The sequence below is a fragment of the Lissotriton vulgaris genome, chromosome 3_1 (genome assembly GCF_964263255.1).
Source record: "Lissotriton vulgaris chromosome 3_1, aLisVul1.2, whole genome shotgun sequence".
Lineage (NCBI taxonomy): Eukaryota > Metazoa > Chordata > Amphibia > Caudata > Salamandridae > Lissotriton > Lissotriton vulgaris.
In genome coordinates this window covers 1883215626-1883228214 of record NC_141689.1, presented here as the reverse complement: position 1 = coordinate 1883228214, position 12589 = coordinate 1883215626, and the positions used below count along the sequence as shown (strand labels likewise).

The following is a 12589-nucleotide window of genomic DNA, read 5'->3' as shown; positions in this document are numbered from 1 at the left end:
CTGCTTTCAGCAACTGGTCCTACACCCCCACTTTGGGAGGGAGAACCGGCCGGAAAAACAAGTGAGGATGAGGAGAAGTGGTCCCAATCTCTGCCAACTCCACCCCTAAAGTGGGGGAGGCGAGATGAAACACAAACTCAAGTCCCCGCCATCTTAAGGATAGGGGACCCAGCCAACCAGGGACAGGCTCCTGCCCCCCTTTCACTGGAGAGCGGCAAAATAGGGGATGTACCCAACCCAGGGATGGGACCCATTTGTCCCTGCCCTTTACCTACCTGTAACGACCCTAAATGTAGTATTAAGGGGCACCCTGAATCTTCCTTCCTCAGATCCAGAATCCACATGAAAAAGAATATAAGAAGGACGAAAAGCCGTGCAGAGCTAACAAGAGGACGCCGCCCACTGACTTGGCACCAGCCCCGTCTCCCCTCGGACCTGCTCCTGCGAAATCCTGGTGTGTCCTGCAGCCAGCAACCTCGAAAACCCCAGAGGACCTGCCTGCCTTCACTTCCAAGGCCGAATCTCCTGTGAACACAGGACTTGTTCAAACTGCAGCTTGTGGTGTCAACCAGAACCCGCGAATCCAGCCCACTCTGCAACCGCTGAACCCGGCCAGAGGAAAAATATCACAAGGAGGTCCCAGTGGCGATCCGGACCAGAGATCCGTCGACCCCGGACCTGCCTCAAGCCTCCAGACGACGCCTGCAGCCTCAATCCAGAGGACCCCCCCTACCGCGACCAGAGCCGGTAAGAAAATCTGATGTCCCAAGGCACCCCTGCACCAGACGCCCCACAGCCTTGTGTGCCCAAACCAACGGTGCCTAACAAACCCTCAACATCCCAACTTACCCCTCAAAGTGGTGGTCACCCCTGGAAGATCCTTCTTGTGAGCCTGCAGTGTTCCTTTGTCTCGGAGGTTCTCCATTGGAAACAGGGCACCCGACCTCAAAAGAGCACCCTGCACCAAGCTGCCCTAGGGCCGCTGAGGGTGCACCTTTGGTGCTGCTTGGGTCCCCAACTTGCCCTGAGCTAAACCCTAGGAGCTTTGCTCCCACAACCTTGCAACCTTGTGGCCTGCTTGCCAGCAGCCACCAATCGGAGACCCCCCTATCCTCCATAGGATAACATTGGGCCTCAACACTCTGCACCCGGCTGCCCTAGTGCCGCTGAGGGTGCAATTCCAGTGCATCACTGACCCTGGGAGACCCCCGAGTCTAACCCCAGAACCTTAACATCCACAGTTGTTTACTTACCTACAATAGCAATAACCTGGTTTTCCTCCATAGGATAACATTGAAAATTTTCCATCCAAAAAACGACTAAGTGTGGAGTTTTGAAAACGAAAGATATGCTTTAAAAATCGTAAAAATAACCAAAAAGTGTTTTCTCACCTGTTTGCAGGACATGCCCCAGTGCTGAACCTAAGCATCCAGCACTGAGTTAGAAAAAGTAACGTAGAAGTAACTTACCTGCAATTTGTTGACAAAGCCTATTCATTTCAATGTACAGCTCCAAAAAGTTGTGGCGTTTTGAAATCTGAGAATATTCTTTAAAAAAATCGCACAAATAACAAACGCATTTGCCCACCTGTTTACAGGAAATGTCCCAGTGCTGAATCTAGGCATCCAGCACGGAGTTAGAAAAAGTAACGTAAAAGTAACTTACCTGCAATTTATTGAAAAAGCCTATTCATTCCAATGTACTGTATGTGCCAAGTGTTGCATCCTGATACTGCCTTACTGCTCGACCAAGCTACCACTATTAGAGAGTTGGGTTGTATCTAATTTTAACCTCTGCCTACCTCTGGGGACACTTGGACTCTAATCACACTACACCTCATTTTGGAGTAGTATATATAGAGCCAGTTTCTTACAATAACTTGCAACCTCATGTAGTTCACCATTTCTTCCAAGAAAAAAAGACCGCATTCACATAAAACATTAACCTTTCTTTTTATCCTGAGCTCACCGACAGCAGGGTTCTCCGGTGCTAGTCTACCCACTTCACTTCTCTGAACTCGTGTCAGGTCCATGGCTACAAGATCCAAATTCATCTCAGAACCACACATAACTCACAGTTGCATCTCTTGGAAGGCTATGCACTCTACCAAACAAAAAATGCAATCTCTAGCGTGGTCTTACCTGATAAGCACAGAGAATTCTAGGTGGCAAGCTAACTGGCAGTAACATAACATCTGAGTTGCTACATATATTTTTCACTGGGATCAGATATACATCCCCACAAGAACAAATATTGTCCAATTTTCATGGTTTACTCTCATGTTAGACAGATTTATGGTCTCAGCTCGTGGCTCTGTCGTTGGATCTTGAGAGTGCCTTATGCTCCCACTGTTTGCTCTATACAACCTGGAAAAAAGGCTTGAGAGGCCATGTAGCCATACTGTGTTGAAAGAGTGCAACATTCTAGCATATGCTTGGTGGGATCATACTATACTTATTGTGGTTTCTCTAGCTGGGACACTTTGAAACGTTATAAAACCTTCCACAAGTGAAATCATGGAGTGCAACTTTGTTAGGGAAGACCAGGAATAACATCTTCGCAAAGACTCCTAGACCGTATTCCTTCCTACAGTGATTTTCTTTCTAGCATAGTCACACAATTTCACGTCCTCGGAGTACATCTTCCAGACTTGCAGTCCTTGTCAGGAGTTAGTATATGAATTTAGAAAATCTTCTCACAAGCAGGGTCTATGGGAATCTACTGATCCGGTACTTGCTTGCTAGGTGGGACTGACACAAGTAGTGCTTTATCACATGCATTCTAAGGACAGCTATCTCCCTACTCAAAACTGACACCCTTATTGGAATACTTTTTGCTGTTGAGTGTTTAAATGTATGAAGCTCTTCAATTACAATTCTCTTGCAAAGAAATGCTTCGATATTGCTGTCCATAAAGTTGAAGGTGTTGGATTTGTGCGATTCAGATCAAATGTCATAGTAGGGTGTGACATGATGGCAACAGTAAGTGTGAACAAAGTCAGTCTTCGGAGTTGGTGGGGGCGAGGGGGGACTGCTGCTCTCTCTCTCCTGTTCTCTGCACCGACCTACTGGGGGAGGTGAGTCAAAAGCAGTCTCAAGAACTAAGATAGAGTCAGCAGCTTGCCTAAAGTTTTCAGTAGGACAAGAACATGAAGCACACTTTGAAGAGGTTCTAGAATGCTTACTCCTTATCTCTGATACAGAATCACCTATTTGGGTTACATTTGCTGTCAAATAACGTCTGTAGGTCAAATTTTGCAATATGGACGCCATCGGATTTAGGGCCATTTAGTAAATACAGGACCTAAGCAGCAATACGTAACGAAGGAAAGTTCAAAAACAACAGAGAACCATAGTGACTGTGGACAATCATACATGAAAATTAAACACTGCCCCCAAAAATTATAGTGTGAAAACACACAATAAAGTATTTTGAAAGCACAGCTCAACGCGGGGTCCGTAGATTCTGCCTCTACCCTATGGGAAGGTTTCAAAGCATTCAATCGAGGAGAATGCATCTCCAAACAGTGTCCTCCGCTCTATTCGTTCCGCCCTGGCTAAATTGGAGGTGGAGATGCAGGACTTGGATGGCGCCCTTGCGAACGGCCTTAGCCCCGACGTGCTGGCGCAGCTGCGCCAAAAACATTGAGTTTTCGGAGGAGGCCGGCCGGGAGCTGTCCTTTCCGGGGAGAGAGGGCCGAGCCCGCCGCTTTGGGGCCGCCCAGGACGCACCCCTGCTACCCTACTGCGCCCGCCGCAGCTGCTTCCTACATTACAGCCATCAGCGATGGGGGTCCAGATCGCACCACGTCCCCAAAAGAAATCAAGTCAAGCTTCCTCGTCTTCTATTCCCAACTCTATTCCGCTGGCCCCTCTCCGTCCTTGGAAGAGTTTGACCAGTATTTAGAGTCCTTTGCCCTTGTCTGGCTTGCGGATTACCACCGAAAATTTCTGGACGAGCCCTTTTCGAAGGAAGAAATACTGGCCTCCATTAGCGGCCTCCCCGGCGACAAAGCTCTGGGTCCAGACGGCCTACCCGCCTCTTTTTATAAAACATTCGCCCCTATACTGGTCCCACATCTAGCGTCCATGTTTAACGAGTCCTTCGATACGGGCGCTCTTCCGCCGTCTCTCCGCGAGGCGTCGCTGACTCTGCTCCTCAAACCCGATAAGCCGGCTGACCGATGTGATTCCTATCGTCCCCTCTCCCTGATCAATATAGATAATAAAATCTTCGCTAAGCCGATTGCCTCCTTCTATTAATGCCCACCATTGCCCTTCCCGACCAATCTGGCTTTATTCCTGGGAGGGTGACCTCTCATAATTTCTGCACCATTTTTTCTGTTCTGCACCAAATCAACCCTGCCCTTCCGGCTGGGCTGCTCTGCTCGACGCCACCAAGGCGTTTGATACGCTGGAGTGGCCCTTGCTTTTTTATATCTTATCACGTATGGGTTTCAGCGCCCACTGCCTGCGAAATATCAAGCTCCTATATACCCACCCAACTGCTCGGCTCCGTAACAATGGCTGGGTGACTGACCCCATCAACATTGCTCGGGGCACCCGGCAAGGCTGCCCATTGTCACCCATGCTTTTTGCCATTGCTATGAAGCCCTTGGCTGCTCGGCTGCGGCAACACCACACTCATAGGGGCATTGAATTTTCAACACTCTCCCTCCTGGTTTCCATGTATGCGGACAATGTTACTCTACGTTCGCCATCCTCAGGACAACCTCAGTCCCCTGGTGTGGGAGGTTGTTCAATTTGGCGGGCTCTCGGGTATCCAGGGGAACTGGAGCAAGTCCCTGCTCTTCCCCCTGACGGATGCCACGCTCCCTTTCGAGACAGACTTTCCTTTCGAATGGGCGTCTGGCCCTATGCGCTATCTGGGTATCCGGCTGAGCAGGGATCCAGACGAACTCTGGAGGTCCAATTATGGCCGCGCAGTGGACGGGTTTGAGTCTAAGATCCCTCTGTGGAGACGCTTACCTCTGTCCCTTGCTGGCCGCATCGCTATAGCCAAAATGGTGGTCCTTCCCAAGTTCCTCTATCTTTTCTCCAACATTCTTATCCCCCTTACCGCGTATTTTTTCCGCAGGATCCGGTCTTTAGTCGTTTCGCTCGTTTGGGCGGGGCGGCAGCCCAGGATTGCCTATGACATTCTTACCTTGCCTATGTCGGCCAGCGGGTTGGGTGCACCTAATTTTCGTTTCTGTGCACTCTGTGCTCAGGCAAGCTTCCTTCACTTTTGGCTGCATCCCACCCCCTACCAGCCTCACGTTGCGGTGGAAGTGGACATTGCTTCCCCCTTGCCACTATCTATAGCATTGTTTGCCCCTGCTGTGCGGCCCCGGGTGGAGGTGGATACGGTGGAGACGCTGCGCTGGGCATGGTCCTCTCTGCGCCGACTTCCAGGTCTTTCTCTCTTATCTGCTAATGCTATGCCAATCACTGGCCACCCGGATTATCCGCCCCTTCAGTTTTTTAGTATGTCTCGACATGCGGCACTGCAAGGTTTGAGAACTGTGGCAGATCTGTATCCGGAGGGCTCCTTCTACTCCCTTCCGGAGTCCCCTTCGCTGATTGATACACTCCTATACTATCAGCTGCAGGCCACTTGTCGAAAATTGCATCCGACCTTTCCGCAACCCCGGCCCTTGATTTTGTATATACCTCTGCATCCCTGCACAAACTTGTCACTAGATTGTACGCTTTTACCCTTTTAGCCTCTTCCATCTCCTCGGCTCGGGCGCGCGAGGCGTGGAGTGCAGATCTGGGCGGGGATGTCTCAGAGGCCGACTGGCTTTATTGCTGCAGCCAAACTACAAAACCCTCCCCGAATTATCGGCTCCGTTTAGTCCATTTCAAGTTTCTGCAGAAGTTTCACCGCACCCCGGTTCATCTTCATCGACTGGGGCTTATTCCCGAGGACTCTTGCGTGCGCTGTTCCGCTCCGGCTGCAGATTTTGTCCATCTGGCTTGGCTGTGTCCTAGGGTGCAGGAGTTCTGGCGGGAGGTCTGCGCCGCTACCTCCGAAATTACCGGTGCTGCTGTCCGTCCTGACCCACTTCTTTGTCTCCTCGGCTTCGTCAAACCTTGCCCAGAGGCCTCGCGCCGTCTGGCATCGATGCTTCTGGTATTGGCTCGGCGAAGGGTGGCAATGTGCTGGGGCCGAAGGCCTGCCCATGGGGTTGCGAACTGGCTGAAGGATGCCTCCCGCTGCCGGACGCTCCTTTCTGAATTTTGGGACCTGATGCCTGCTAGATCTAGACCGGTTGATATTTGGGGCCTCCTGGTCGCCTATCATCTCACCCGCTCTTCTTCCGGCGAGGCTGCCTCCCCTTCGCCACTTGCCGGCCGTGCGCCCGCAGTGGATGCAGAGGTGGCTAGTGCCTGACCCCCACCCCTCTCTTCCTCTGCGATATTGTGATCCATGGGTCCCTCAATTGGGTGCCTTCCGATCGCTGTCCCGTGGGGGAGGTGCACCCCTGGCTCACTGCGTGGTGGCGAACTCTCTCCCTTCTCTATGAACGATTGTCCCTTTAGGACCCAGCCTCCTCTTCCACATCGCTTGCTCTCGGTGTAGCCTCTCCCGCGCTCCCCGCCGGCCTTTGGTCCGCGGCGGCCGCCGGTGCTGGACTATACCAGGCCCCTAATTGCTTTCTTTTTGGTTGTCCCTGCGCTCCTTAGTCCTTGGTGGCTTGCCTTTCTTCTGTTTGTTCACCTGGGAGGTTCTGTTTCTGGGATGTGCTGTATGGCCCTAATTTTGCTCCATGATCACCTTGCTGCACTATGCCGCTTATTGCAATTGACAAGACTTGACTGGATTGTAACAAGCTATCTTGCACTGTGTCTCTGAATGGAACTTCAGATTTGTATTTTATTGCTGTATTGCAACTACTTTAATAAAAAACGTAAAAAAAAGAAAAAGTATTTTGAAAGCACTGGTTTCCAATGTAAAGCAGGCTTTAATTTAATCAAATCAGTCAATGGACAGAGCCTAGTTTGCAGAGATCCAAGAATACGGCAAGTCAACAATCTTTCAGCTACCAAATCAGTGATATTTGACCTGGACAGTCAGCTTGCATGACTTAAATAAGCAATGACGTTTAGAACTCCAGGAAGCTGAGCAGTATTTTTATAAGTGTTTTAGGGTCCTACAGAACAAAAATAATATTTTATCTACAAACATCAATTAGGATTTCATTGTGTAGCACGGGTTTAATTTATTATGGGAGACTGTCATATTCTCTAGTACCAGTACTTATTTATCCAGCATAAAAACAATATAGGATTCTACTATCGGCTGTAATATTGGGAGAAGTACATCAATAGAGGTATTTGGCAAGCTTATTATAAGAGAAATATGTCGTTTGCTCACCTGCAAGGTGCTAATATGGACTGGTGTTCCTGTCCCATTTACAGTGTTCTTTTTAGCTGCATTGGCGCCTTTTCCTTCTGCCTGTTCAGCTTTAGCTATCCTGGCCCTTTCAGCCGCAACTCGCTGTGGGCTGTTTAACAGTACCTGAACAACAGCATACTCAACCAGGGATGCAAACCCAAACAAAAGGCAAGCAATCAACCAAACGTCCAAGGCTTTCACATATGATACTTTTGGAAGTTCTGCAGCAAGAGTAGTACATTCAGAAGCCAAACTCAGAACCGAGAAGATACCTAAAGAGAAGTGATAAAAATTACAATTAGGAAAACAAGAACATTATGAACAAGTGTCAATAAAAATTAAAGAGGATGGACCATTTCATTTGCTTTCTAATACTTACCAATATAGTCACATTAAACTCCAATAAGGGATCTTATACATGAAAAATATGTCAGGATACTGAGCACACAAAGAATGAAACAGCGTAAAGTTGTAGGTCTACTGATTTCTTTCTACTATCAATTTATCACTAAAAGAACACCAATCAAGAGCCAGTGCATAAGGAAAAGAGTGACAAGATCTCCCCCATCAGTCACTACTCAATGCAGACCACCACTGAATTGGCATCTTCTACTGGTCATTCAAATTGTCCTTGTTCAGGCATTTGATAAGGTTAAATAATAGAACTAGTGTTCAGCTTAAGTTATGTGCCTGATCTTCCATTCCCATCAAACTATCTCCAACCTCAGAGACACAACCAGATATTAAACATGCATTCAGCATTCATGTACCACCAACGCTTACAGCGTCTTCAATATCCAAACATCCACATAATACACACTTTGCCCCAATAGAAATAAATCACATTTGTTAATGTTCATTCTGCCTTAAGACATGCCTCTGTTATTTTACATACCAAAACCACGAAATCCAGAGCCAATTTTCATTACCAAGCCCTAACTCACTCCACCACGTTCATGTTCTACAACGCACTGAATAAACTGAACTAAACACACTAACAAAACTGCTAGAGGTCACTACAGTCATAAGGACATAGTCCTTGTAATTTTCACTTGAGTAACACATACTACAGCGCAAAATAAATAATCACTGAAGAAAACACAGAACACAAGATGATGTCCACCAAATATTCGATTGACCCTCCTCTCATGGATGTCAATCATCTAACAGACACAAACAGTAAAACAATAAAAAAATCTGTGTTCTCATTAGTAGATTAAACGCAATAAAAAGCACAGCAAACGCAACACCTATAACCATAAATTGGGGAGCCTCCTCATTAACCTTCCCTTGTTGGATTTGTCAAATTACATTTCCTTCCATTCAAAACAAAGCAATCTTGCTCCTTCCATGATTACCCCAACAATCTACTCAAGCACAACTACACCACCTTAGCAAGCATGTTAAGTACAACACATTGGAGAACATGCCGCTATAATGCAGTCAGCAACAGAAAAAAATGGCATAAACACATGCCCTCAATGGAATTAACTCTCTGAAACATCTGTGTTCATGACGTAGAAGACAGCTCATGTCAGACCTAACCGCCTTAAAGTGGTCTTACCCCAATCTTTTTGCCGGCTTACCTTGTATTTTGCGGATTCCATTTTGTTGGCTGTAGGACTCTGAGCACTTTACCACACCTAACCAGTGCTAAAGTGCACACGCTCGCTCCCCTAAACATGGTTTAATTGGTGTATCCAAAATGGGCCCATTTAATTAAATTTCAAGTCCCTAGAATAGTGCACTAAATGTGCTTAGGGCCTGCAAATTAAATGCTACTAGTGGGATTGCAACACTGTTTGCACCACCAAGTCAAGTAGGCCTTAAATAGGTTTAAGGCCTGCCACCGCAGAGCTGGTGTGTGCTGTTTCCACGGCCATGTTGACGTGGCATTGAAGCCCCTAGCCAAGCTTTAAACGCCCCATTTAATACATATATTTCACACCTAAGGAAGGCAGGTAGGCTCTAGGTAGCCCATAGGGAAGAGTACTTTGTATATGTAAGCTTTACATGTCCTGGTAGCGAAAAACTCCCAAATTTGTTTCTCACTACTAGGAGGCCTACCTCACTCAGAAGATAACATTGGGGATTCCTCATTACGCTTACGAAGCAGTAATCCCTGTTTGGGAGGCAGTATATCATTCATGTTTTACACCTATAGACTTGCAATGATAAATCCTCTTTAATGGCAATGTCAAATTTATCATTAACACTTTGAAAATGCTACTTTTAGAAAGTTGAATAGCAGAGCGTTGTATCGAATATGCTACTTACCAATATGCATCTGTTCTTGGCATGTAGGGCTGCTGACATTCATATCTGTGCATAGATCGCCGCCTAGTGTTGGGTCCGGATGATCGCACATTGTTGTCCTGGAAGAGTCTTCGAAGTATCACGAGATAGGTGGCTCCTCCCCTGGACTACAGTGCGCATGGGCATCGACTGCATCCCCAGATTGTTTTTAGCCATTGTGGCCAAGATGGAGTGAAACTATGTGAATGATGACCATGCTAGAAGTATGTGTGAATGCTGCAGCCGCTACAGGCGACGGGGAGGAGGGCGGGCGATATGAATGTCAGCAGCCCTATTTGCCAAGAACAGATGCATACTGGTAAGTAGCATATTCGGTTCGAGGCACGTGGGCTGCTGAATTCATATCTGTGCATAGAATACATAGCAGTCCCTCCATTAACGGCGGCCGCCCGTGCCAGCTGCAGCAGTTTGGAAAAATGTTTTTAGAACAGCCTGCCCTACAGCTGCCTTCTGTTTGGAGTGCACATCAACACAGTAATGCTTTGTAAATGTGTGTGTGGTAGACCATGTGGCTGCTCTACATATGTCTTCCAAAGGAATATTTCCAAGGAAAGCCATGGAGGCCCCCAACTTTCTGGTGGAGTGGGCCCATGGCGGAATGGTGAGAGTGCGCTTGGCTTTCTGATAGCAGATCTGAATACATATAACGATCCACCTGGCTATACCAGCCTTGGAAATGAGGTTACCTTTGTGCTGTGGCGTAAAGGCAACGAAGAGTTGTTTAGTCTTCCTAAAATCCTTGGTCCTATCAATGTAATACATTAGGGCCCTTTTGACGTCAAGTGTGCGGAGCATTCTCTCCGCCAGTGACTCTGGATTTTGGAAGAACACAGGTAGTTCTATAGTCTGATTGATATGGAACTGAGACACTACCTTAAGAAGGAATTTAGGGTTAGTGCGTAGCACTACCCTGTTAGAATGAACTTGAAGAAATGGCTCTTGGATAGTTAGTGCCTGGAGTTCACTAACTCGTCGTAGCGACGTAATCGCTATAAGGAAAGCCACTTTCCATGTCAAGAATTGAATCTCGCAGGAATGCAGTGGTTCAAAAGGGGGACCCATCAGCCTGGTGAGGACCACATTGAGGTTCCATTCCGGAGCTGGTGGCGTCCGCGGAGGAATGACTCGTTTGAGTCCTTCCAGAAAGGCTTTAATGGCAGGCACCCTGAAAAGTGAGAGGTGCTGTCTGTTTTGGAGATAAGCAGCCATTGCGGATAAATGTATGCGAATGGAAGCATAGGCCAGATTACATTTGTACAGATGTAAGAGATAACAAATGACGTTCTGAATAGATGCATCCAGCGGGTCAATGTTGTGGCCTGCACAATAAATGACAAACCGCTTCCACTTCGCCGCACAATATGTTCTGGTGGTGGGCTTCCTTGCCTCCCGGATGATGTCCATACAGTCAGGAGGTAAGTTGAGGTAGCCAAACTCTAAGACCTCAGGAGCCAGATCGCCAGGTTGAGCTGTTGCGGATCTGGATGCTGAATGTCGCCATGGCTCTGCGTCAAAAGCCTGGGTGTGAGGCGCAGCCTTTGATGCGGTACCACGGACAGTTCCAGAAACGTGGTGTACCATGGTTGGCGAGCCCACGTCGGAGCAACCAGGATGAGAGTCATCTAGTGCTGCTTCAGCTTGCGTGCCACCAGCGGTATTAGAGGTGCTGGGGGAAAAGCGTACGCAAATTTGCCTGACCAGTTCATCCATATCGCATTGCCTTGCGACTGTGGGTGTGGGAACCTGCCGGCAAAGCTTTGGCATTTTGCGTTCTCCTTTGTGGCAAACAGGTCTATCTCTGGATGACCCCACCTTTGGAAGTACGGGTGAAGTACCGATGGATGTAACTCCCACTCGTGCATTTGGTGGCTGTACCTGCTGAGCAGGTCCGCCATCTGATTGTCCTTGCCCTGGAGGTGTTCTGCCATGAGGAAGATGTTTCTTTGAATGGCCCACCTCCACATGCTCTGAGCCAGGTGAGACAACTGTGGAGAGTGTGTTCCTCCCTGCTTCTGAATGTAGTACATGGCCGTCATGTTGTCCGTCCGGATCAACACGACCTTGTTGCACAGATGTACTTTGAAGGCTTTCAGTGCCATGAAGATAGCCATCAGTTCTAGAACATTGATGTGCATCTTCCTTTGCTGTGGTGTCCATAGGCCCTGCACAGTGTAATGGAGTACATGAGCTCAGCATCCCTGGAGAGAAGCGTCCGTTGTCAGGACGATCTGTGGCACAGGCTCTTGGAACGGTCGTCCCTTGCAAAGGTTTCGTGGATTCCACCAATGCAGAGAGTTGTACGCCCGACCGCTCACCAACACTAGGTCTTTTAACTGTCCGTGAGCCTGAGTCCACTGACGTGCTAAGCACTCCTGAAGCGGACGCATATGTAGTCTCGCGTGCGGGACTATGGAGATGCAGGAGGCCATCATGACTATTAACTGCATGAACACTCGCGCTGGAAGCGAGTGTTGAGGTCTGAATCTGTGTATCAGCGATTGAATGCTGCTGACCCTCACTGAATTTGGCTGTGCTGTGGCTGCCAGAGTGTCTATCGTCGCACCCAGATACTGCCGTATGTGGGCGGGTTGCAGATGGGACTTTGGGTAATTCAGTGAGAATCCCAGATCGTGAAGAATGTGAATGGTGTTGAACATGTGGGCGGCACACAGCTGGGCTGACTTTGCCTGGATTAACCAGTCGTCCAGATAAGGGTAGATGTGAATGTTCTGTCTCCTTAGGTGTGCCGCCACCGTCGCCAGGCACTTTGTAAACACCCTGGGTGCCGTGGTGACCCCGAAAGGCAAAACCTTGAACTGGTAATGTTGGTTTTGGATGGTAAACCGGAGGTATTTTTTGTGTGACGGGTGCA

General features: G+C 48.2%; 1 protein-coding gene across 2 annotated transcripts in view; it reads right to left on the bottom strand.

Annotated features, from left to right (window-relative positions):
• GLRB (glycine receptor beta) overlaps positions 1-12589 on the bottom strand; it is a 202013-nt gene that overhangs the window by 36921 nt on the left and 152503 nt on the right. For both annotated transcript variants that reach the window (XM_086962344.1, XM_086962345.1), the window contains exon 9: positions 7381-7673. In XM_086962344.1, the coding sequence (XP_086818470.1) occupies positions 7381-7673 (293 nt within the window). The remainder of the gene's footprint in view (positions 1-7380; positions 7674-12589) is intronic.